The following is a 25,802-nucleotide window of genomic DNA, read 5'->3' as shown; positions in this document are numbered from 1 at the left end:
AAGTTATACCTTGGAACCAGTAACCAATCCATACCTAGTAGTGCTCAAAGACAGGATCTCAAGGAGTATTTGTGGGGTCTTTGCAAATAGAATCATGTGTTTCTATTTGTATCTTCTTTTGGATTTTTGTTAGGATGAAGCAAAAACTGGTTTGAGGGATTTAGGGCCATGTTTGCAGTAATGAAGGAATGCATATCCTTTCTAGCAAGGGAATCCCTAGAATAAGCAGAAACCCTCTGGGATGTCAGGTTTCCCTCTCTGTGCCCCAATTTTGGATAAGAAGATGTTGAAAATTGTGTTTAAAAAAAGACTACAGCCAGTCTGCATTGCCTTTGTCTGCAATTTTATTGATTTCCTCCAAAGTATTGATGCTTTTGTCCATTTATAATTGAGCATGTAGGTTTACAAAAGAAAAAGATAAAACTACATGAGTGCTTTGGGACATTTTATGGCATATTTTGTCTCTTTATTCGGCTGTGGAAGGAGTCCTGAATTGAATCAAGTGACTTATTTCCAGCTGACAAAAGCTCCTGTTTTCTCTCCCAGATGAAACTTGGCACACTGGCACGGGTTTAAAGGCGTTTGATCGGCAAACAATACCCAAATGGTACGAGGCAATTTCACTCACTTTTAAGAATAAATCAATTTGTTTTGAGAATATTCATGAGCAATCATTTCCAGATAATGCCTTAACTCGGGAATGTTTCAAGGTATTGGTGCAAGACGCAATTACATTTGCAATGCAGAGCGAGGAATTATCACACCTGAATGGAGAAAGAATGAAATGAAGTCTGAATACCAGAATAAATACCTAATGTTTAGGGATAATCTCTGCAGCAAGACTTTCACTTCATAATTATCCTCCTTCTCTACATTAGCAGGGACGGTTTCCCCAGCCAGTGTTCCCATAGCTGATCGCACTGTAGTTTTCTTTGGGCTATTCTGGGAAGCATGAGCTGAACACTAACTTGTGGCTTGAATTGTGCAATTTTATAGACCAGAATAGCAGCCTAGGGACAACGAGCCTTTAATCAGAACAGGGTTCAGGTTTTTCCAGTGGGCGAAAAAGAGAAAGTGCAAGAAGGGCCGGGTTCAACTGTACGAGAGCAATCTGGAGCCTAGAATCAGACTGAATTGGTTGTAATTGGTGAATTAGGAGGTTTTCCTCTAAAGGAAAACTGTGTGTGATGTGTCGGCGCGCATTTGGCTGCAGCCTCCTGCAGTGAAATGAACTTTGAAAGCAGCTTCAGTTTGGTCAGAGCTGAGGTCGAAAGCCCTTTTGATCAACACTGTGTGTGTTGCTCTGTGTTTGGGATGTGTTTTTATGCGTTTGTGGTGTGCCACCTCGTAAAAGTCTTGTTATAAACAAGAATAGGACTAAATTTGTGTGCCTTCAATTATACACTAACCTCACTTGTGTGTTTCTACTTGACTGCACACTGACAATTATTTAGAAAAATACTGCGCATGATTTTTATTTAACTTTCTCAGCCAGGAGAGAGAAAAGGACATAGTGAATAGAACATGGAGCGACTGCGAGCGTCTCTGCTGCAGGTGCATCCTTCAATGCATAGCGTGCTCACGAGGGGCATATGCTACCCTGATTAACACTAACATTAGGATGACATTAGTGCTGCCTCCCTCAGAGAAACACCCCCAGAGCAGCTGCTAGATCTTCCTCACCTTCTTCAATATGCACAAACTAGCATCTCTGCCTCCCACTCACTGAGGAAAATTGACATTTTGCAACTTTTCTTTGGAGAAAGTTGACAATTAATTGATGGGTATGAGACTTTGTTCTTGTTACTTCTCTATTTATTTAACTTTGGCTTCATAAAAACAATATTCAAACATTTCAATGTTGACAATTAGAATATTTGGCTTCAACTTGCAGAATATCAGTAGTTTGTTGCTTTTGTTAGAGCTGTGAGGCCATTTTTTGTTATCAAAAGAAAGAGGAGTGTGCGTGCTTGGGCCGGTGTGTGTTTTTGACTGACAGTAAAGCCAGCAGGGGAGACGAGGCACAGGAACAACCTAAATGTGGCTTACAAGCTGCAGACAAAGGAAAATCTGTTAGCATCGGTACTGAATATTAACATCCACGCCGAACCGATGTTACCAGCTTGTTTTTCCGATGGTTGCTGCCTGTTTGCATCAACACGGGGATCAGGTGCAGCATAACACACACGTCCATCCGTGTGAATAAAAAGCAGACATGACAAGCCTCATTTGGATTATTGTTTAAAGCTCAAGGGTAATTCTCTGTGTGTGAGCGAGAGAGTGTTTTGGTTAGTCAGACCGTTTTGTGGCTCGTAGCCAACATCACAATCAGCCATCGACAGAACGATGATGTTTACTGCTTCATCCTAAATGAAATGTTAGTTCTGGCAGGAGGCCATAGTTTATGCTATTTATCTATGGAGGCAGAGCTTCAGCCATGGAGCTGAGTTCAGTGAAATAGGTTTGTCCATTTTATAGTTTTGTTAGTGTTCTTCTATTCAAATGTTTGTTAAAACAAAAGAAGTTTAAATATTCTTTTGAGCTGAAATGAATAATCAATTATAGAAATAGTTATAGACTAATTTAGTAATCGATTAATGGTTAACTGGAGTATAGAGACTCAAAAAAATCCAAAAGCATCTCAAGTGGCATAAGTTTAGCTTCACTGGTTTAAATTCTGTAAAACAAAATAAGAAAAACTCTATTAAGCCTTGTTTTCATAATGCAAAAATCAGTCAATCTGTAAATGATCAAGTGTACAACACTTTCCTTTTTTTATTATTTAAAAAAGGAATTGAATTATTTATCTTTTCTAATATGGTTAAAAAAAAGGTTAAATAAAAAAATCTGCAGAATGTGCCAAGTTTTTAAACTGCTTACTCATCCGAATAATCGATTACTAAAATAATTATTAGCTGTGTGCTAATATTCCTGTAGTTTTTTTGGTTTTTATTTTAAAGTATAACCTCTCTGCTTCCACTTATGTGTCCACAAGACACCATCACTTCTCTGGCAAATCCTCCAGCAGGACTGCCCTGCCAGAGTGTCTGAATCCTTTATGAGTCAACCTGAACCTGTCAGATAAAAGCAGTGATGGCCTGTCACCGGGATAAAAAGGTAAACAAACTATATCAATACTAATACCATAGAGAATTCCCAGATTTCTGACTTTTATTTCCACTCTGGAGTTGTTTCAGTCACAGATGAATAACTGCGGGTTCATTAGGACTGTGGGCACAGAGAGAAAAACATCATTGGGGGGCTTTGGCTTGTGGGCATGATGCACCCTGCACAGTTTAACACACTGCCCGTATACGTGTGTGTGCGTAGGCCATATATCACGGTGACAGGCGGGTGCGTGTTTACTTAATGATGTGGGGGTTTATTTATGAAGTGATGGCCGACATACGGGGGGGGGTGCAGGGAGAGATGAGGGAAAGATTGAGACAGCCCGAGGATGTGACATTAAAATATCATCAAGGTGATGGATGTCCGTGCACAAAACATTAGAGACAAGTACAAAAAAACCAGCTGCGCAGCAGATGATGAGTTGTATCTGGAGTTGGGTGAGCGCTGCACTGCGTGCATGTTTTCTAATGACTGAATGTGTCAGTGCAAGTGCAGTTTTCAGTGACTTCTCTGGGCATTTAAGGTGGCATATGTGCAGTTGCTGTTGGCTGTATTGCTCAGGGTGATGTCTCATGTGTTACTCTGTTACATAAGGAGTGAAAGAAGCAATGCAAATCATTCAGTTTTTAAAACTGGATGCTACAGGATTAGTGCAGGTTTATTGAAATTTATTTTAGTCACTATGAAGTCACTTTTTGTCCAATTACTGCAACTAGAGAGCAAATATGAAGCCTATGCTAGAGGTTTCCAAAGTCCATCCTCAGGAGCCGGTTTTTAGTAATTCCTCAGGTTCAACACACCGGAATCAAATGATGGTTCCTTAGCAGGCCTCTGCAGAAGTTTATGGTGTTGGACTATTTGAATCAGCTGTGTTGGAGTAAAGAAATATTGCTTTTATTGTGGCAAGTGGCCAGAGCAAAATACAAAACATTGCTAATCATTTGGAGCTCATAAAATATAATCTTGGTAACCTTTAATTTGATCATTGTTAATGTCCTTTTCTAGTTACACAATAACATTAAAGTGAAATCCAAAAATAATGTGTATGTTTTATAAATATGCAAAGGAACCACTGCATAATCATAGAGTCGACTGTAGGAAAAAGCTGGGACAACATCATCTTCTGAGAAATGGGGCGTCTGCAGGAAAATGTTCCAGCCAACTCATCTCATGGAATGAAGGAGATGAAACTTGCCATGTACTTTCAAGCTTTAATTGGCCATCAAGACATTACAGAGTCTATCATTAGCATATAGAGAAAATAGAGTGAGTGCAGCTCTGTGATTGGCATAATTACTAGGATGACCTATCCACAGACAGCGAAACATGGCAGAAGGGTCAAATTAGAGACGGATGTGGAGACAGATACATAGGAGGATCCGGGGTTAGAGAGAGGAAACAAAGGGACATGAAGTCACTTCTGAGCACAGTGACACTTTCAAAGATCTCCAACTCATCTCAGACTGCTAAATGAAGAGTCCCACATAAAGCGCCCACAGCCTTTCATCCCCACTTTTGTTTCTATCTCTTTATTCTAGTGAGCTAGCACTATCTTCTGGCTCAGAAGAGCCAAAGTAGACATACCCGTCCCTTTCAGACACACATAAAATACTCTGAGAGGAAGAATGGCACTCCTGGCCTTGTGTGGAGAGCTGCGAAAACTGTTTTTTTTTTTATGTTTCAAGGCTGCAGATACAGGCGAGCATAAAAGAGCAGCGCTGCGTGGCGCAGGTGGCGAGGAAGGTGACGGCTAAAAGCCTGATCAAACAAGGCCGACGCGAGCAGCTCGCTCAAGTGGTCTGCATTTACGCTCCACTCATACCACACACAGACTGGAAATAGGCAAATGTGGAGTAATATCCTGCTGAATCAAACACCGACAGCTCCACTCTGTCGGCAGCTGAAGCTGAACAACCCTCGGCGTATGAACAAATGAGCCCACTTCTGCCCTCTGCTTCACTCTATTATAGCCTATGTAATAAAGAGTTAGTCCTATTTTATCTTAAAACAAACTCTAAATTTGTCACATTTTGTCAGATCAACTGAACTTTGCTGATATTCCTCCATTTCTTTTTTAAAACAAGTTTTGAGGGGAACCCTGGGTAATGTATGACGAAGTATGAGGGTCACTGTAGAGATCAGAAAAACTGAAGAGTGCATTTCAACCAAAACACTATTATTTTATTTCACAAATTATTAGTGTCCACATTGATGATTATTATTTAGTTTTTTGTTTTAAATTTCTGAAATAAATGCTAATGCTAACTGTAGCTCATTGCAGTTGTTTCACAGAAATCAACATAGATTAGCTAAAACGAGTGAACAATTTTTATTAACCTATTTGTTTAATAAAAACGTCCCTAATTTGGGAGTGTTTGATAGATAGTAGACATGTGAATGTCTACATAGAATTGTGGTTCTTTTTCTAAAGGGAATAAAAAAAATTTAAATACAAAAACCTTCTGGTGTCATGTTTTTCCTTTTGTTTACCTCATATACAGATATCCTCAGTGTTTTACTGTTTCCATTCACACCATGAATGTGAGCAGGTTTGTGCGACTCCAGCAGGAGTGTTTCATTATCAGGCTCCTCAGGGGAGGAACCTGCTGAGGCTTCTCACTATGGACACCACTCTTTTTTTCCCCCATCGTCGTACAGGGAAAAAAACATTTCGATCAGAAGCTGCAGTGCATACTCACTGCGCTTTAATTGCATCAAAGTTTTTGCACAGGCAAACTGAGAAAGGAACGCAGGGAGCACAGGAGGTTATGTACTGAGTGACAGGAGCCCTGCAGGCCTAAACGACAGAAAGTGTGCCATGCCTGGGAGGGCCTAATGAAGACTGATTCACAGGACTGCATTGCTCAATAAACACTAACTACAGCAGGTGAGGAGGGGAGCACAGCTGGAGGCAGGTCGTATCAGCTGATTGGATATCAGCGACACCGTCTGTAAATCCATCTCATATTTCCCACATGGCTTTGCATCTGTCTGTGCTCAGGTGGATTACTAAAAGATAAATGAATCCAGCTGTGCAGAAACGCCTTTGCAGATCATTGAGGTTTAGATGAAGGGCGTCGGATTGGATCAAAGTGTGATTTTCTGCATCTTTAGGCAGACCGTAAAAAAACCCCTTGTTTAAAATGGGTGATAAATGGCTATCGATTCGCAGGCTGAGTATGCTGAGTTTGCGAGTGTAAAGAAGTAAATCAAATGATTCCTCAGGCTGGATCAATGACGGTTCAGGGACACTTAGCTCTGCAGCTTAAAAGAGGCAGCAAGCAGTCTGGCGTTTTTAGTGCACTGCTGCTCGAGGAAGGAAAAAATAGTATGCTAACTCACCCGATTTGGGTCATGCTCCAGAACTCTGCGTCTCGCCGCCTCCAGCTCCTCGTAACCCGGAGCGGCTCGGGCCTGCTGGTACTCCCTACGCAATCCCTGGATCCGCTGATCGCTGAAGAGAGAAGAAGGCAACATCACAATTAGGCAAGAAGAGATGATTAATTAAGGCTTGGAGGTTGTGGAGGCTGGAGTTAAAGAGTAAAAACAGGTCAAAGAGGAAGCATATGAAGCTTAAACTTTCATTACATTGACAAGTTGTCTTTTTCTTGGCTGCTGCTGACAGCACAAGAAGGCAGAATATTCAGAGGACAGCCTGAAAAGAAATTTCTACACCTGACAGAAAACCCGTTGGAGAAAATGGAAGAGAAACGGTAGCAAATAAACACTAGAACCACTCCAGTCAGACTAGGCTAACACAAATAAATAAATAAATACATAAAACCCTAAAAAACAGGAAGTACTGGTGTAGTGATGGGAACAGGACAGAATGGGGACAAAACTTAAAGAGAAACATCACCATCATGCTCACTGGACCTTAATGCCGGATAAGCTTCACACACCTCAGAGTACAAGCATAAACCAGCGTGGGAATGAACACACACGAACACACAAAGCCATTGACAAACAGCACACACCTGAGCGAACACAATCCCAGTCTCTGATCTGGGTTTACTGGTGGAAAAATGACGGCTGACTCTGACACTCATAATTTGCTCTCAGAAGTTGTTTGCAATCATTTCTTTCGTTACATTTTTTTGTGCTCTGTGTTCTTTTCTAAAGAAAGTAGGGCTGCAACTAATGATTATTTAATTTTGGTGATTCATTTGATTAAATAGGCAGTCTGTAGATTTGTCATTTATGCCTTTTTAAACAATATTAGAAATGCATTAAGATATTAAAATTATTTGTTTACAAAGAAACAAGTAATTCAATTCCTTTATTTTGTTACAGAAATTAATACAGGTAAAGATGAAACTGATGCCACCTGAGGAGTTTTTGGAAGAACATATTCACAAAGTTTCTTTTTAATCTTATATTCTTGTACAGTTTGGGCTTAATTAATGGTTTCAGTATGTTGTTCTTTTAGGAGTTGATCATTTTTGAGTATGTACACTCCAGTACCTTGTTTTGGATTTTTGGTAGGATGAAGCAAAAACTGGATGGAGGGATTTAGTGTCATGTTTTCAGTAATGAAGGACTGAATGTCCCTTCTAGCTGGGGATGAATGAGGTGCATTTCAATAATCAATTAATCACAATCAGTGCGATCAATCATTTCAGTATAACATTAAAAAGTCAAGTAAATTTTACTGTATTGAATTATAATTGGACTCAACTTGACTGTAGTTGGATCTGAATCTGACTATCATATTGGAATCAAACTGGATTCTATATAACTGGAAACAAATAAAATACTTGAACTGAATCAATCAGAACAAATATTTAAACAACAAACTTTCCAAATCAAGAACAAAGTTTATAAAACCCAAAACAACCAATCAGGAAGGCTTTTTGCCACCTGATAAACACCAAACCTCACTTCCAGTAGTCTGGCAGATATTGACCAGTGGGGAGGAAGAGCTGAGGCGTGAGGCAGGCAAAGCTTCATTAGCAAAGTACATCGCCTACATGCTTAAGTCTCTCCGGCGACCCTGTCTTTAATTAACAAATCTGCGTGAGAGTGTGTTTTTCTGCACAACTACAATCTCAAGGTTGTATAAAAGTGTGTATCTGTACATGAGCTCATTCGGTATGCGGGACACTCGGCGAGGACGTGCTTCTCACCGCGCGCACGTACGCTCACTCCATGCAGCCCGTCTTCCAGTTGTCTCACTGGGGACGGACGGGCTGAGTCACTCAAACTTCTGAGCCACTATGTTTAGATTCCAAGTGTTGCTCCCATGCTGCACAAATCTCTGTGTGTGTGTGTGTGTGTGCATCTGCTGGCACAAAACACGGCCCTGATATTCTGCCAAGAGGGGGCAACTCTCTGTGCTGCAGTGAAACTCCTGTGCAGATTTTTCTGCTGCATACTGACGGTCATCAGCCTGCCTGTTAGGCACAAGAACCTAAACATAAAACCAAAGTTTTTGTCTTATTTATCTGTTAAATTTACCAACCAGTATCACCTCCACACAAACAAACAGATTCAGAGCATAGATGCAAGTTGTCTAGGGTTTTTTCTTCCTTTTTTTTTCTCGACGCCACCCGTCTTCCAACGATCCCATTAGCCAATCCCTGGGCTCGTAATTAGGTCTGCCATTTTGATTGAGCGCTCGTGTCGCTCTCCAAATGAAACAACACTGTAATTATCTCATTACACCCCGGCCTCCATCACTGACAACGGCAAATATTATCATATTAATGGCTGAGGACAGAGGCTGATTCTGGATAAAACGTGAGTGAAGAGTGATTTTGGAGGTGGCTGAGGTTCGCGAAGAAGCACTGATGGCTGAACGAGTGCATCTGGTGTGTCCAATCACCCATCTGCACATTTTTTCTTATATAGTAAATTAGAATATTACTGAAAATTCGAAGAAGTAAAAGTTGCACTAAAATTCCTCTCTCACAATGTATTTGTTTTGCTTACATGCCATAAATTCAGCCTTTTAACAGAGATGTAGCCAAACATCTAACTGGAAAGTTTAGTTGAAGGAAAGGTTTCGGGTTTGTGAAGCAAAATCTGTGCAAGAGTTTGGAGATTTACTAGGAGCAGATCAAAGCAGGACCACAGGCTGATCACTGCACACTGCAATGACCACAGGTGTAATAAAATAGTACTCAGCATTATGTCCAATCACTGCTTTTTGCATCATTTATTTAATCATTTATTTGAGAAGGTAACATGTCTGACTAGGAAGAATAACTGGTACAGAAAATAGATTGAGATTAAATGGGGAGAAAAAGAAGGTATGAGGGAAAAAACACAACATAACGACCAACACAGGAAACTTAGAAATGACCAGAAGACAAAACTATCTCTAGTGAGAATAAAAGCGACAGTTTTGTGAGAGAAAGTCTGAGTAAAGCCTCCTATCCTGCGGTGCAAGGCTGTGTGAGGGCAGACTAATTAGGAAGCGTGTGCTGCTGCTGGCTGATTTAGCGACTTGTTCAGGCTGTGGCCGGCTGATTTGAGGAAAAAGTTTGGGCTTGGATTTTCCTCACATCAAACTGTGAGGTTTGTCTGACTTCTTGGTGCAACACTGGAGCCAGACGGCGACTCAGAGAAGCTCAAAGCTTAAAAGATGTTCTGATTGCCTTGCTGAACTGTCCACATTATCCCTGGCTACAGTTCATCTGGTTCATACAAACTTTTTGAAAACACAATAGATTTTACTTCCTTCAACTCTAACGCCTAAATCCAAAAAGAGGAAGAATTCTAAATAATTACACAAATCATCAATAATATAAGTATAATATGTTTTTGCATTCCCATGACTTCACCAGAAAAAAAAAAAGATTTAATTTCTACTGTTATGTTGAGAAATAATAGTTTTTAGTCAAATCTATCATGAATAACCCTGGAATCCCTCTATAGTATAACTAAACCAATATTTTTTTTGTTTTTACTTTACTTTTTTGACTTCTTGCTGTCCTGGGATACAAATATAATGTGTTTTGCCACCATTTTCAGTGAGCATGAATAAAAAGAAGACACAAAAATAAAAACAACTTCTGTTCTACCATCACAAACGCAAACATTTGGAGTTTGCTCAACCTTTTGGGGGCTTTAAAAGGAATCGTTTGCTTTGGTCTGATGAGGCTAAATTTGGAATTTTTCAGCAAAAACACTCTGGTAAAACAAAGGATGCCTGTTTATGATGATACTGCTTCTGCCGCTAGGTTTCAAGGCCTTATAGAATCTAGTTGATTATCCAACTAAACCAAAAATGATACTTCACTGATTCTTTAAGGTATATAACAACAGAGAATAAAGTCTAAAATCAATGTAGACAGCAAACAAAGCTCCTCATCAGTCATCTTTGTTTATAAATCCTTGTGGATGTCAGCAGAACTGCAGGTCATAATAGTTAAGTGAGAAAAAGTTAAAAAAAAATAAGCTGATTTGAACGACTGAAGCAACAGCTGCATGCAAATTTTCCAACTCCAGAAATTCAAGTAATCACTTCACACTACCCAACTATTTCCAGAAAACATGACCAGAAGCGTCTGAAACCATATAAAACATGTGTTTTTGATTGTGTTTTTGGAAAAAAAACCACTTTCAAACTCTGTAAATCCCGCAAGCTGAAACGAGAGAACGCAAGTAAAACGGAGAGCGGAGCTTAATGTGCATCCATTACTGATGACGTCTTGCTCTAAAGTGAGCGTTTCATTTCAGCTCGTCCTCAGGCTGAGGCGACCTGGCAGGAAACAACAATATATTTTGCTAACATATTTTAGCTACCGTCTAGATGCCAGTGAAGCTTTTTCCTAAAGATCTGTGAAATCACACAAATCAGCGTCTCATGGATTGTGTAGCATTGTCTGATAATATTTCAGTAATTAGTCACACCTGTCCAAAGTGATTTAAGATGCCTACTTCCTGGCGGTGTCAGGTAAACTTAGAGGCATGTAATCCTGCTGCCAGCACTTGAACCATGGCAGAAATGCGGAAACGCGCTCCCAGATGTGTCACTTATGTAGCCGACAAGCTAACCCTGGGCTTCCTTTTCTCTGGCTTTAACAACACATCTTTCACGTGCCTTCACATCTCTGCACTCTAACCTCCCGCTCTCTCGCTTCCCTTTCATCTCGTCTCCCCGTTTTTTCGCTCGCTCCAGCTACAAAGACTGCCTTCTGGCTAATAAAATTTGACAAGCATAGCCAACCTTTTTTCTCCACAGGTCAGCCTCTAGCAAAGCTCTAATCAAATGTGACGCTCATCAGCGTACACACCTGCCATTGAGGGCCTAATGAAAATGTCTGACAGTAAATTAGGGAGACAGAGCTGCGAGTCCACTACTGTTGAGAGGGAAGAGGGTGGGGAGTGAGGGGGGCGCCAACATGTTTCAGTTAGTCAAACTTTGCAGGCAAAGGCAATCAGCGCACTGATGCAGAGGCACATTTAGCAACAAAGATGGGCTGCGTTCGTCGGCCATCTTCTACATGTTTAATGAGCACATTTGCAACTATATCATTAAAACTGTAAGATGTGAAAGGAAAAGCTCGCCTGCAGCAGACTATTGGTGGACCATAAGGTCAACCAGAGATGTAAAAGGCTTGCATAAATTTACAGTACATCAGCGGCAAGCTGTAATTTGTCCTGCAGTGGTTAAAAACGGCAGACCGCACACAGCATTGTTGCTAGGCTACGCTAGGCTTCTTACCCAATATAGTACATGTTGGTGGCAGTGACTATTTCTGACTGTGTGACTTATTGGGTGCTTTAAGGGATTTATGACACTTTAAGAGACTCTTGTTTAAGGTCACCTCTCAACATCTGAATCTGATTGAAGCCTGGAATTTGACTAGGCCACTCCTAAGCTTGGATTTCATTTTTTTTTTAACCCATTCAGAGGAGCTGCACTTTGGATTATTGTCCCTCTTAATGAGCAGATTTGGTTCTTTACAGAAAACACTTTTTTAGATGGAAACATGTCTAAACTGTACATATGTTTTAAAATCAAAACAAGAAAAACATTGTTTTAAAAGTAATAAGTGGTAGAAATACATTTGTAAAAATCTTTTTATACCTGACATCAGAGACAACTTACCCTTATATGATAATTTTGGCAAACTTTTTATTTAAATACAGAATTATGAATGAATTGTTATGCATCTCTCATTAAAAATGACTCCATGAATATCAAAGAGAAAGCTGCCAATCTAACACACTCATGGGTAAATGTGACAGATAAATTATGCTTCACTTTATAGTGATTGAACAATGTTTACCGCTCAATATTTCCTATGAATAAAATCAGAAAGTGATACAAATGAAATGTTTCCTTCCCAAAACTTATAGTTTGCACTTTTATCTTCAGGTCCTCCAGTGAGGAGAAGCTGCAGCTCAGTTTTCCTGTTTGGTGTCATTTCAAGTCCTTTGCATCATTTTGCAACACCACAATTATCGTCTTTATTCTTGAATGCCACGTCAAAACGGCTAAACTCCTCCTTCGTTCACCACAATTTGGTTTTACTTTTAGAAAACCTGCACGGAGTCACCGTCTTTTAATTTAATATTAAAGATCTCTGTCTCTAGAGATGCTGATACGTGTGGAGTTAACAAGCTAAAGAGTGTTCGTCATCCATCATGCTGACGCTTGAAGCCGCCCTGTTTCAACGACGAGGGGGAGAACCAGAGAGGTGACACATCCGCAGAAACGGAGCGAGTACGAGGGAGGAATGGAGGACAGGGAGAAAACAGGCTGGTAATGAAGTAGCCAGCAGTAGTGGATGAGAGCTAAAGTGGTTTAACAGATCTGTCAGGCTGCTAGACTGTGGCTAATTATCCCCCCTCCTCTTTATCTGCATCTACTCCTCTGTCACTTCTTCTTTCTCTCCTGAATCTACTCTGCTTCGCATCTTGCGTCCTCTTCGTCTTTCCTCCAGCTTTCTCTTGTCTCTCTTTCCCTCCGTCTGTTGCTTCTTTCCATTCCCATCTGTCTCCTCCCCGCGCCCGGCCCCATCTCTCTCTCTCTCCCTCTTTTTCTGAATCGTCTATTTCTGGATGAGATCGGGCGTCTGGGGCTTAGCGTTTGATTTGCAAGTCAATAGTCATTTCTGTCAGGGAGTTTAAGTTGAGGGAAGTTTTAATGTGGCCTGTATTATTTCACACAGGAAATTATGAATTTGCATTAGAATCCTCGGTGGGCTTTCTCGTCTTTTTCCTCGCTCACATACAAGAGTAGCTGCGAGTTAAGGTTTCAAAACCCTCAGAAGTAATAAGCAGCGTGTCTGCAAGTCTGAAACCTTTGTTAGACTTAAAATGAAGTCCTGTGACATCCAATATTTTACTATATAATAGGTTTTTTTTCCTCAAATCAATTGATTTTATCATTAAATTACTTTGAAACATCCCACTGTTCCTTTCTGACATCTCAACACAGGGCTATTTAAGCTGAAATTTGGGTAAAAGTATAAAAAAAGCAATGTCTGAACAGTGGATTTAATATTCATAAATCACCAGGATGCTCAGCTTCTTGTACTCCATGGCAACCGGCTCGTCTAGTCTGTGATTCTTTCTTCGAAATAGACACAGTAATTTACACAATTGTTTCAAAGTCTTGCTACTGATAATAATTTGATGCTGATGTGTTCCAAGGTTAAATATGTCTTATTCATAAAAAGAACGCTAACGTATAACTTCACAAGGTGGTCAACCACCCTGATTTTCTTTTTTATTTTTTGTGCCAGTTGTCATTAAGTTATTACTTCATTCTGCTATTTTGCGTTTTCATTCTGGTAATATGTGATTGTGTATTATTTTCCTTTCTTTCACTCAATAATAAATAGTTCATGTAACAACTAAAAGAAATAATGAAGGATCTGGACTGTAAAAATGAATTATTTTACACTTTGTACTGAACTTAAATTTTTATGTGCATATCTGCTCACTTTTATGGGTTTTTTTAAAGTAAAGTTTTCAGTCATTCTCCAGAAAGAATACCTCATTTTTGACAATATATCTTTGAAGTTTGCATAAATCATGCCTTGCATTGCTGTGAAAGTGTGCTGGCCTCATGTTTTATACATTCATCCGGCTCAGCAGACCGCGCATGTAGGAATGTGACCTTTTGTTTTCGCTCTTACGCAGAGGATGTGCAAAAGCAACACTGTACAATAACAGCAGGAAAAACTGCACAACACGCTCTCTGTAGGTAAAAAGATGAACTCTCACCTGTCTGGAGGGGCCTGCTGCTGCTGCTGCTGCTGCTGCTGTTGCTGCGGCGGTCTGGATTTGTTCACTTTGGCATAGAGTCCGTTGATGTCCTCAAACGAGGCCTGAGGTTGGGTCGGCCCCCCTCGTGGTATTGCTGGGGAAGGCGTGCGGCTCAGCGACAGCGGTGAGGGTGGCTGGCGGAAGTCGTTGATGCGGGCGTAGTTGGGGTCGCTGTCGTCGTCCTCCATGCTGGGCAGCGAGGCCTGGTCAGGGGTTGTGTACCCAGGGCGGGCGTCGGCATAACGGGGCTCGTTGCTATCAGAGAGGTAAACACGACGCACGGCCAGAGAATTAAACTCTCTTACAGGTGATGAAGTGAAGAAGAGGAGCGAGACAGCTCAAAACTCATGAAGTAATCAGAGAGCTTCAGAGCTCAGAAACTTCCTGTCTGTAAAGGTGTTTTAACAAAACACACACACAGTGTGTGAGAGTGTCCTACCTCTCTCTGCTGTCAGGGATCCTGTCCAGCTCCTCTTCACTCAGCGCTTCCAGTCGGTTCTTGGATCCCTTTGCCGGATCTTTGCTCTTGTCCTCCTTCTTCTTACCAAACCTGCAGGATACAAAGAAAGGCAACTGAAAACTAAATATCTAACAATTTTGTGACACTCTGTGACTCAGACTTACAAAATGACAGAAAAATCTCACATTTGGAATCATTTGTTTCTTCTGTTGTGTTTTTTCTTTCCATCTTTTGTCACGTTTGTGTAACTCAGACATTTGTCGTTTCACTTTCATGAAAATTGATGCAAGGTAAACATCACCCAGGAAAAAAGAAATCTGAAAATTGATTTTAGGATATTTTAGCTCTGGATCCATTTGGATCCAGAACAGAGGATGGATCCAAAAAACGTTATTGGATGCTTGTTTTTCCACTCTTGCAGACAACCCCATCATCTAAAAGTTTTGTCTTTCCTTCCATCCTACTCCTTTTATTCCTACCTAGACATATTTGTTCTAGAAACTAGACAAAAACTGTTGGTAAAATTTGTGTTTTAGCATTTTGTTATATTTCTCTTCTTCCTTCTTTCCTTCCTCTCTTTTTTGTTTCTCTTTCTTCCTTCCCTGGAGTTTGCAGATGTTAATGAAAGGTGCTCACATAAAGCACCTTGCATCCAGTTTTTAAATGTTGACACATCCATTCATATGTAGACAGAAAGAGAAACTCATTCCAGCTCCTTTATTCAATAGTTGTTTTGAAATATCTGCTGAGCTACAGTGTTGTGCTCTTTTTCATAAACTATCATGATCATTTTGAAGTGCTTATTCTCTCATTTTGCAGCTGAAATGTACTCATCACCTCCAGAGAAGTTATAATGAAGCTATACTTCACACTCACAGTAAATTAACTCAGCCTTTTTCTGCTTAATATTTCATATTTCCCCATCCTCATTCCACGTTGCCTCCTCCAAATCCGCATCTCCGTTCCTCTCCTTACCTCCGAGCTCCTGCTGAGCCAATCTAATGTCTGTGTTTATCTCATTAACAGCGAGGCACTTCTCATTACGGCTACAGGCGGAAACGTGGCCTGAATGCTAACCGGCGCAGCCTGGCCAAGCGGAAACCCGGACAGAGACGCCATGCTGGCCCTGCAGCATCCTGCAAACCAATTAGTGTTATTCTCAGATTATATACTCGCTTCACTCCTGCCTGTATGGGTCACTGTTGTCAAACACAGGTCAGGTACTCACACTGCACATGGGTTATTTTTTCCACAGCGAGAAAGCAAGCAGAGGCAGTGAACCAGATTAGCTGGTGTTGATTCAGAGTTTAGCCAGGTCTGATGCGAAAAAACAAACAAAGACACTCTGTCAAATCAAAGTATTGTTCTTCAGATGATGCTACGGCTTCTGATTCCTTTTCAGATTTCAGTATTTCATTATATCATTACAAAATCAAGATGGTTCTTAATGATTAGAGGAAATGTGAGACTTCTTTTATATAAGTAAAGACAAGACAGAAGATTTTCTCAGTGAAACATGGTGGCAAAATAATTTTCCAAATATGCAACACCTCAACCGAAAAAATCTGAACATATGTTTACAAAAGAAGCAAATCAGAACTAATGTATCAGAGCCACTCCAACATGCTGTGATCGGTTATGCTAATGCTAATTTTCAGTTTTTCTGGTTGCCTCCATTCTGGCAGTACAAACATCCACAGTTTTGGTTTCAAACACCTGTGTGCACATTATCACATTATTCCCATTTACACTGCTTCCTCATCTGTGTAGTGTCACTTTAAGTAAAACTGGCATCCATTACATTTGAATTTGGATCTTTGAGGTGTTTTAGGAATCTTAAAGCTATAACATCTGTTCTTATTTTTCTCTAAGCCCTGGCAGCTTTAATGTTAATGTTATAAACCTGACTTCTTCCTCGAGACACAAAGTGTCAGTGTGGGCGCTGCTGCAGCATGTTTTGTTTGGTTTTTTTCCACTTGGGACTATTTTGATTTAAGCACTCCCACATAAAGCTGCAGCCAAAAGCAAACTACCAGTTACCTCAGTAAAAACATATAGAAATAATTAAAGTCAGAAAAATACATCAGCTCTATTCAAAGTCGATGGAGAATTAATGAACATATATTAAAAAAAAAAAGAAAAAAATGATTGACTAAATCCTCAGGTTTATCTTGTACACAGCTCTGTAATCAACATTCAGAGGGAGCAGAGGTCTACAGTTGGACCCGTCATTATAACTGCTTTAATTAGGAAATTCTCTTTTTCTCACTGTATTGTCTATCGGGAGACGGGGACTGGGGGTGGGACATCCAATTAGAGAAATACCTGCCATGAGAGGTGGAAATCCCCCACTCTCCCATCGCCTTATCACTTATTCATCACCAAAGAGTCCCCAGTTTTCACACCGTTTGCTAAAGACGGCGCAATGCTTTCCTTTTCTCCTTCTGTGTTCATTTTTTTTATTACCTTCACACAAATCATTCCTTGGCTTATTAAGTCGGGCTTTTCTCTGTCACTCAGAAATCTGACAGTTAATTTCCTGTAGCGTCTCACGATAAAAGGGCAAAATCACATACAGACACAAATGCCCACATGTATGAAAACAAGGCTGTAAATACAGGAACTGCAATAAATTAATTTATTAAAAAACAACAACAAAAAAAACAACATTGCTTGCATTTCTTGGTAACACTGGAGAAGACAGCTATACACATCAACTGGGCTACTCTGCAGGGAGCTGCATACAGTCAACAGAGGATAGGACATCTCATTAGCTTAGCATCATCTACCTACACAACCACTCCATCAAACTCTCATTAGTGGGACATAGGGGGTTTGGAGTGAGTCAGGTTGATCTGGTGTCCCATTTAATATGCTCCCCACCGTCACAGGAGCTACTAGGAACCATTATTAGTGTGTCTCTGTCGTCATTAGCCTGACTCCCCTGCTGTCGCCCCAGTATCACCTCAGCAGCCCAGCAAAGAGAAGATGGTGATCTGTTCAACTGCATCAGAACTCAGATACTGTTTTATATTTATCTTTTTTGATTTAAAGGCACACAGACAAAAAAAAACCCTTAAAAGAATTAAATGATTCACAGCTGTTTATGGATGGAGTGAGCGCTTTTGCTAGCAATGTCTACAATGCAGGAAAATAGAAAAGCTCAATAAAAATAAACTGCTGGAGAGGATAAACTTCTTCTCACCCATTGAACAACTTTTAATCCTAGGATAATGATGCAATTACAATATTGAATTTAGTGAAAGGAACAGTCCAAACCTGCAACAGGCAGCCACAACTAAAAACTTGAGCATGGAAGTGATTTAGTAAAAACCTTCATGTGTTCTGATTCATGGACTGATTAAGTGGACTAATGTGAGATGAGCATCATTACTCTGTGACTCCGAAATATGAAATATTCTGGTTGAATTCTTGTTTTACTGTTTTGAATTACAGTCTTTTAACACAAGTAATCATCTCATAGCAGACTTGGACCACAGAAGAGCACTTATACTTATACCATAGTCTCTCTGTATGGTGCCGGTCTGTTAAGTCTCTAAATAAAAGATCTCAGACAACATTTCTTCCAACTTCCTCTACTTCAGCGGAGAACATGGCACATTATTACTACCGGTACTTTAGTCTTTGGAGGACACTGGGTCATGAATTAATACTGGAATTTGATGTCTCCAACATAACATTATCAGTTTGTAGCAACTTTTATCTGTTTTCTCATTCCTTGTGCTCATTTTTTATTCCTTCATGCTTTTTCATATATTTCTCAGTTTTGGTCATCGCATGCTGTGAGCGACAAGCCCAGATATATTGGAAAGAAACATAACGATAATCATGTATGCCCTTAATAACTTTACTACCTGTAAAATGTGTGGAATAATCACGCTTTCTTGCACAAAGGAGGCGCTGATTTTGATTTTCAATAAGCATTCGTTTTTTTCTTTTCCCAATTCCAATTTACATTTCCACTGACACATCCTGCCAAATCAAAACCTTAATTTGTGCAAAATCAAGCAGTTGCTCTGGAAACGTGCTGCGAAGCCAAGCACTGGTAGGAGTCTAGATAATAACTACAGCTACTGCCGTCCTCGTTTGGGTAGGAGCGCAGAGGAAGAAGTGGCATGCGTACAGTTAACTGTGCTCTAATGAGGCTCTGTGTGTAACTGAGATCACAGCTAGCCAAGTGCTGTGGTGTCACCAAGCTGACCTGAGCAATTAGCCCTCTGGGAAGGAGGGAAAAGAGCAGGAGAGAGCACAAGCGCAAGATTTTACCTAAAAAACCAACAGCATCCTGAAGTTAAATTGCTATTCTGTGGAGAATAAACAACATCACAAATGTCTTGTAAATCTTCACCTCTCTTCTATTCTTAATATTCTTTGTTCACTGTAATTGTGACAAAAAGAATATAGATGTGTGGTTCTGTGCCGTCTTAATAAGCTCTACTTTCTGGTGAAACAGGGAGTCAGTGGGCGGCAGAGAATGTGAGAAGGGTGTCTGCTGCTAAGGTAGAGTAAGCATTATAGGGAGGGAAAAATAAATAAATAAATATATGTATGTATATATATATATATATATATATATATATATATACCCAGCATATACAGGTTCACCTTCTACTTTGTTGTGACAAACAGTAGATCAATCAGGTGGCAGTAACAAAATATTTTAAGGTCCGACTCAAGAGTTAAATCAAGAGTTCAGTTCGAGGTTTAACTGTATGGGAGACATTTTTGAACAGTTTCAACCGTTTTCTGTCAGCTGAGCTTGGTTTGAACATCACAACCCACCATTCTACATCCGTTCTGACCACGTCCTCTTTCTGCTACCTCCAGCAGAATAACGCACTATATCACAAAGCTCAAATCATCCCAAGTTCCTAAAACCACAAGTGCGATAAGAAAAACGTCCAGAATGTGGTTCTCCGTTAGGACCGTGACAGTTCCCCAATTGGTTCAAGTGGTTCATGAACAGAATGGCAGAGCATCTGGGTCCTGTTTGCTGCGCTGGTTGTTGCATCACTTTTTCCACCATGGTTACAATGCAAATGGATTCCTGCCACTGCGCTGGCAACAAAATAATACAACAATCCATGCCAAAAATATTCAAAAATAAAGAAACAACCCACTACGAGGCTCAACGAGGCATTTTCATGCATTGGGTATTTTCCAAATATATATGGGAACTTTCAATGTATATTTTATGATATTCAACTTTTATTAACTCATCTGCTCAGGGACTACAGATGGAAACTAGCTTAAGTTAAATCTGATGCAAAGCATCTTTTTTTACCGTTTCTTGAGGATTGTTTGTATTTCACATAAGTTAAACTAGGTTAGTGTACGCTGCACGCAAACCTCCAGATTGCGCATACAGGCAGTTTGCAGAAATCCTGGATTTTAACTAGCGTGTCACTCCACTCTGCACACAACCTTTTTATTATCCTTCAAGAGTCTAAATCAAGCTGACTGTTGCCAAAATATGTATTTTCCCAAAAATTTTATTTTCCATCTGATTGATTTAACAATTAAAAGCATTATGCTTTTAAACTGAACACCCAAACTAACATCAAAGAGAACAACAAGATATTTTTGATGCTCTTTAGAAAGGAGGAAGCAGCAGGTGGTTTACAACAAATGTGAAAACAAGCTGCTTTGCCTTGGAGAGTCAAAACACAAAGAAAAGGTGTAAAAAAAGAAAGCAGAAAAGAATGACTCAGGAACAAAGTGAATTAAATGAGCATGTCATAAGGAAGAGGGCTTGCCGAATTTCCATCCGTTCTAGACAATGCATGCAAAAGACACCAAGGAAGAAAACAAGACGAGGAAGAAAGAAAGATGAGAGAATAGAAGAGAGACGGATTGGTGAGGCAAAGCTCCAGCGAGAGCTCGGCTCGGCTCGGCTGGGGCGGAGTAAGGAGCTTAGGAATATATGGACCAAATGCAGCTACGTTCAGAGGCACAGAGAGAACAGTTAATCAGCCAAGCAGAAATGTTATCACAGTAATTAGATTGCTTTGCATGTATTTGGAGAAGAGCACACTTATCTCAGCGGAGCTTCCTGTAAAGAAAAAGACGGAGACTGTGAGAATGGGCTGAAAGAAGCAAAAAAAAAAAAAAAATAGAAAAAAGGAGAGTTAGATATAAAGAGAAGCAGAGACTAACACAACAGAGAGCTGTGATGTAACAGCGCCTTCTCCTGTACTGGCAACGTGCCGCTCGGAAACTATTTCAAGCTCCAAATAGACGGAATGACATTCCCTCTTTAATATTGGTGCGATTTCCTTGTTGAACCGAGGATCGGGCTACATGAGGAATGTCGGCCCCAACAACAAGGTCACAAAAGGCCTCTGCAAGCCGGCTTTGACTGACAACAACACAAGCAAGTCTGCATCTCTTTAAAAAGAAGCCTGATCTTTTCTTGATAATGCAGATCCGCCAGCAGGCCTGTGAGTTTCCCCCCACAAGGCATAATTAAACCTATTCATCTGAATTCCTCTCCATATGCACAGGCAATTGGACCCAAATCGGCTTCCTTTAATAGATATGAGCCTTGGTTAGGAGGGGGGAGAAAAAGAGAAACTGCAGCTGGATCCACCCGTTGCTAATTGTAGATAAAAAAGCTTCACTTAGACGGTATTAATAATGTAAAGATCTAAGAAGGCAGATGGGAGTGGAAGATATATTTGCTGGTTTTTATCTTACCATCTAAAAAATACAGAGATAGCTGACTTGGGAAATTAGACTAAACACTTTCAGATATATACACTTTCTCTATGTGAAAATGTTTTGCCTAATTTCCCTTGCCAAAGAAGTACTGGTGTAGCCAAAATCATAATCGCAGACAGGGGAAGGCAATCATTTTAATATAGACTCTAAATTAGTCTAATTTAACGCCTAGAGGAGAGAAGATTGAGGCAGACAGGTATGAATGCACAGCAAGTTGTTCCCAGGGGAACTGGAGGCGGATATGGAGCGCTTGTCTTAATCAACGCCTGGCCAGTCCCTGGAGAATAGATACTTCAGTCAGACAAAAGAAGCGATAAAAGAATTAGAAGCAAAGAAGTGGGGAAGAGAGGTTGTGGAGAGCCCTGGTTCTTACATATTTTTCACAGTAAAATTCTCTACTTTTCCAAATTTCACGACATTTCAGTTGTTTTTGAGCCCATTTTCAAACTCTAACTACACAATATTAGAGTGAATTTCTGTTGGCGTGGCCAAACTTTAACTATAGAACCTGCAAAAACTACATTATGGATGGACGCAAGAACGGTGGGATGTGAGGACTAAAAGACAGAACAACAGGTGGCTGGATGGATAAACACAGGTAGAACAATATACGGATGAATGGAGGGCTGGATTTTTTAGACAATGAGGTGAATAAATAGTTTTCCAAACAGTTTTCATTTCTCACTCCTACTTTGGAAAATATCAAATCAAATTCCATACAAGAATTTTCCAGAACCCTTAGCCGGGTTATTACATTCCTATGCAATTCCACTCAATTCTCATCTCCCTTCAGTACTCCATCTGGGATTTCTCGCATTGAGCTGGATTAATTTCAACCAGGCCAATCAGTCAAAAGAAGGAGAAGCTGTGAACGATGACATCCATTTTCTGCACTGTTTTAGAGTTGTAGTCAGCCTGTCGGTTTTAGCAATGACAGCAGAGGAAGTGGACAAAGCCTTTCAGCGCATGCTCGCCAAATATTAAACAATTAAAATAGAATCAACAGGAATGCTTAATATGTTTTATCACTGGGAAAGATGTTAAGCTCTTCTCTCTTTTACCCAAACGTTAGCGATTGGGTAAAATCAGACGTAATTGTTTAACATTTCAACAGAGTCCGAGGCTCCAGGACACAATCATGTCTCACTAGGTGAAGGTCCAGAACCCAGTACCAAGCAAAACGTAGAACAAGAAGCTGATTTTACCAGGCCTAAGGAAGCCTGGAAATCTGTCTGGTGAAATATGTTCCCTCTTTAATGGTCTGCATTTTGATGTGCAGCATATATGAGCAACAACACATAAAAACCTGTCCCCCTGAAGCAATTTGTCTTTCCATTTCCATCCCCACATCTACCAGGGGAGCTGTTAATATTTAACAAGGCCGCTGGGTTATACGTCTCATACTCCCACTTTAGTTGTGTGCGTTTTACCTCAAATGTATGGACTGTAAATAAAAACTAGCTGTGACCTTTCTCCTACATGAATGAGCCTCTGGTCAACGCTGTTCTTCTATGTCCACATTCGATCAGCACAAGTTTAGAGGGAATGTGAACTGGTGATCCTCAAGTTTCCTTCAGTAACATTTTAATAGCTGTTGACGCCAAATAACACAACACACATGAATTATGGACCATTAGTCATTAAAACTATTCAACAAAAATTCAAGTGGTGTTGGGATGCCAAACCTCAGCACACAATAAGTCAACTTGCTCAAAGGCACGGAACAAATTGTTGAAATTTTTTATTGTTTTGTTCATGAACACCAGTCAATGTTTGGTCCACTTTAATCAAACTCTAGTTTGTTTGCCTTGAAATTGCAGTTTGCTTGTGGAGGTGTGAATGGAAAATTGAAAATCCAACTCTGGTCCAAATACAAACCTGGGTCTCAGTTTGGTTCAAGTGAACTTGGTTCGAAGTGGCGTGGTTTAAAAGCATATGGCATTCTGGGTAAATACAACCAAAACGAACATGAGAATCTAGCGCTAGCAGGACAACTGGCTCTTGATCTTTTACCAAAGACAAAAATTAAATCTTACAGCCCCTAAAGTCTGATGCTACGAAATTTTTGTTTACATTTTGTGAAGCAGAAACTTGTGCTTACGTCTTCTTCAGAGGGTTTTGTGTCATTTCCTTCAGTAGCTCTTGATGGAGCGCCATCACAGGGAAGTTTTGATTCATGACAATTTAACAAACGTTGCAATTTTGGTCCACAATTGAACCCAGTCTACTGCACTATCAGGTATGAAAACACACTGACTGGTCTCATTACATTTTGACTTTTTATGTAAACATGCATTAGAAAAAGTATGGACTCTGCTGCCCCTCAGACTCTGCAACCTTGGAGGTGGAGTCACACAACCCTGTCATAAGTGCCAGTGACAGCAAAAAACATATTACCAGCACTTTGTTTGCAAGAAACTCACATGCAGCTTTCCAAAGTTTAAAGTTTCTAACCTTTTTCCAGCTGTAGACTGGTTAAAAGGCAGTGTGGCTCCAGACGGGCATCAACAAGGTTAGCCTCCTGGCTTTTCCCAGGGAGACACACATCTTTGGACAAGACTCACTTAACCTTCTCTGTCTGGACAGCAGAGGTCATGCTCTGGATGTATTTCAGGGGCAGGAAGATAGACAGAACATACGTCTGTTCTTGCATGTGTCCGTCATTAGCGGACATAAAATTAGAGAGGAAGTCCATCCATCACAAATGGCTAGAAGACAGCTGGTTGCGACGGAACCAATACCAGAGGTGTAATCACTTCCTGGCGCCTCTTTTTGCAATGAGTGAACATGTCCTGGTGGGTAGGTACGGCCACATGCTAATTGGTTGCGACTGTTTCCTGTGGCCACATGAATCCTGTTTATTGGCCGGTGAGTGATGTGCAGCTGGCCTCGGAAAGCCGTCCAGCCGTTACAGATGTGTCTGCGCTTCGAACGGTCCGTCCCTCGGGGTCGACTCAAATGTCACGACTCCTCGACAGGGAGGTGATGGATCGTACAACTGATCACCGCAAATGGAAGGCCCTCGTCTCACTGTCTCATTTGATAATTACAGTAAGGGCAATAACTCACAGTACAGAAAAGGGTATCGTGTTCCTCAGAGCAATGCTGCAAGTTTGCTCGACTGACAAACGGGTAATTTAAAGAAAACGTATGGCCTCTAAACCTCCTACAGGTATCAAGAAGGAAGACATGACTATTAAAACAGAAAAAAATAAATAAAAGCTTCCTATGGGAAGAGGATTTGTGTAGAGAAGCTCAAGCAACAGAGAGTAGAGGGTTGTTGTGACTGCCCCCTTTATCAGCTGATATATATGCATGAGGATTTCCTCATCATCTTCACCGTCAATTCCCCCGTCGTTCTGATTTTTGACTGACAGGTCACATCAGCGGCAATAAACCTGCACATCATTTCAGGAAAGCTGCCCAACGCGTTGAACGGAGAAAGGAGGGGTGGGAAAAGAAAAAAAAAAGTTAATTTGTTTTCCGGCGGCTGCTGACAGTGATAGCGGCTGTGTCTGTGCGCCGCCGCAGCAAAGTTGTAAATTAGAATTGTGCCTCAATGGTGTGCGCAGGAAGCTGCTTCTGCTGCGTAAAAGCTCATTTTCATCCACGGCTTAAAAATAAATAAATACTTGGCAGCTTTTTATATTTAAGGCATTGGGAGTCTTGCAGGAAGAAAACGTCTGCACAAATCTGAATTATGGAGAGCAAAAAGAAACGGTGGCCATTTTATTCCGCTATGAAGGATGGTTCACGCCTCGCTGATAACAGTTTCTCAACATTATGCAGCAAATTTGAGGCAGGGTGAAAGAGTTGGGGAATTTACTGCCATAAACTATGACAACCTTGAGGGCTTGGAATAACAGAGACAGTTATTAACCAAAGGAAAAGCTGTGTCTGCATTCTGGATTAGTCACCAATCCAGATTGTTTTGTTTGTAGACAGGATCTTAAAAAACCTCAATTTCTGATCGTATAATATGATTTTGACAGTTGTTGAACAAATATTTGGCAAAAATATATATATTAAAAATAGAAAAATGTCTAAACATTTTTCTAAGGTTGCCAACTAAATAAAACAGAATAATTACTCTGTGTGACAGAAACCTACAGAGATCGGTCTGGATGTCATGGATTTGTTGAGAGATTTGAAACTTGACTTGGGGGTGGGGGAGCTGTGAACATCTCTGTTCTGCCATAAAGACAATATGGTGGCTAATTACACAATCAAGACTACAGCGGAGGTT

The 25,802-nt window shown here is 40.5% G+C and overlaps 1 protein-coding gene across 2 annotated transcripts in view; it reads right to left on the bottom strand.

Moving 5' to 3' along the window:
- Positions 1 to 25,802, bottom strand: part of pard3ba (par-3 family cell polarity regulator beta a) — a 133,467-nt gene that overhangs the window by 22,365 nt on the left and 85,300 nt on the right. For both annotated transcript variants that reach the window (XM_028007345.1, XM_028007346.1), the window contains exons 20-22: positions 14,795 to 14,905; positions 14,314 to 14,610; positions 6,472 to 6,583 (exon numbers count right to left, since the gene is read on the bottom strand). In XM_028007345.1, coding sequence (XP_027863146.1) covers positions 6,472 to 6,583; positions 14,314 to 14,610; positions 14,795 to 14,905 — 520 coding nt within the window. The remainder of the gene's footprint in view (positions 1 to 6,471; positions 6,584 to 14,313; positions 14,611 to 14,794; positions 14,906 to 25,802) is intronic.

Source organism: Xiphophorus couchianus, chromosome 22 (genome assembly GCF_001444195.1).
Source record: "Xiphophorus couchianus chromosome 22, X_couchianus-1.0, whole genome shotgun sequence".
Taxonomy (NCBI): Eukaryota; Metazoa; Chordata; class Actinopteri; order Cyprinodontiformes; family Poeciliidae; genus Xiphophorus; species Xiphophorus couchianus.
This window is presented reverse-complemented; position numbering and strand designations above follow the sequence as displayed.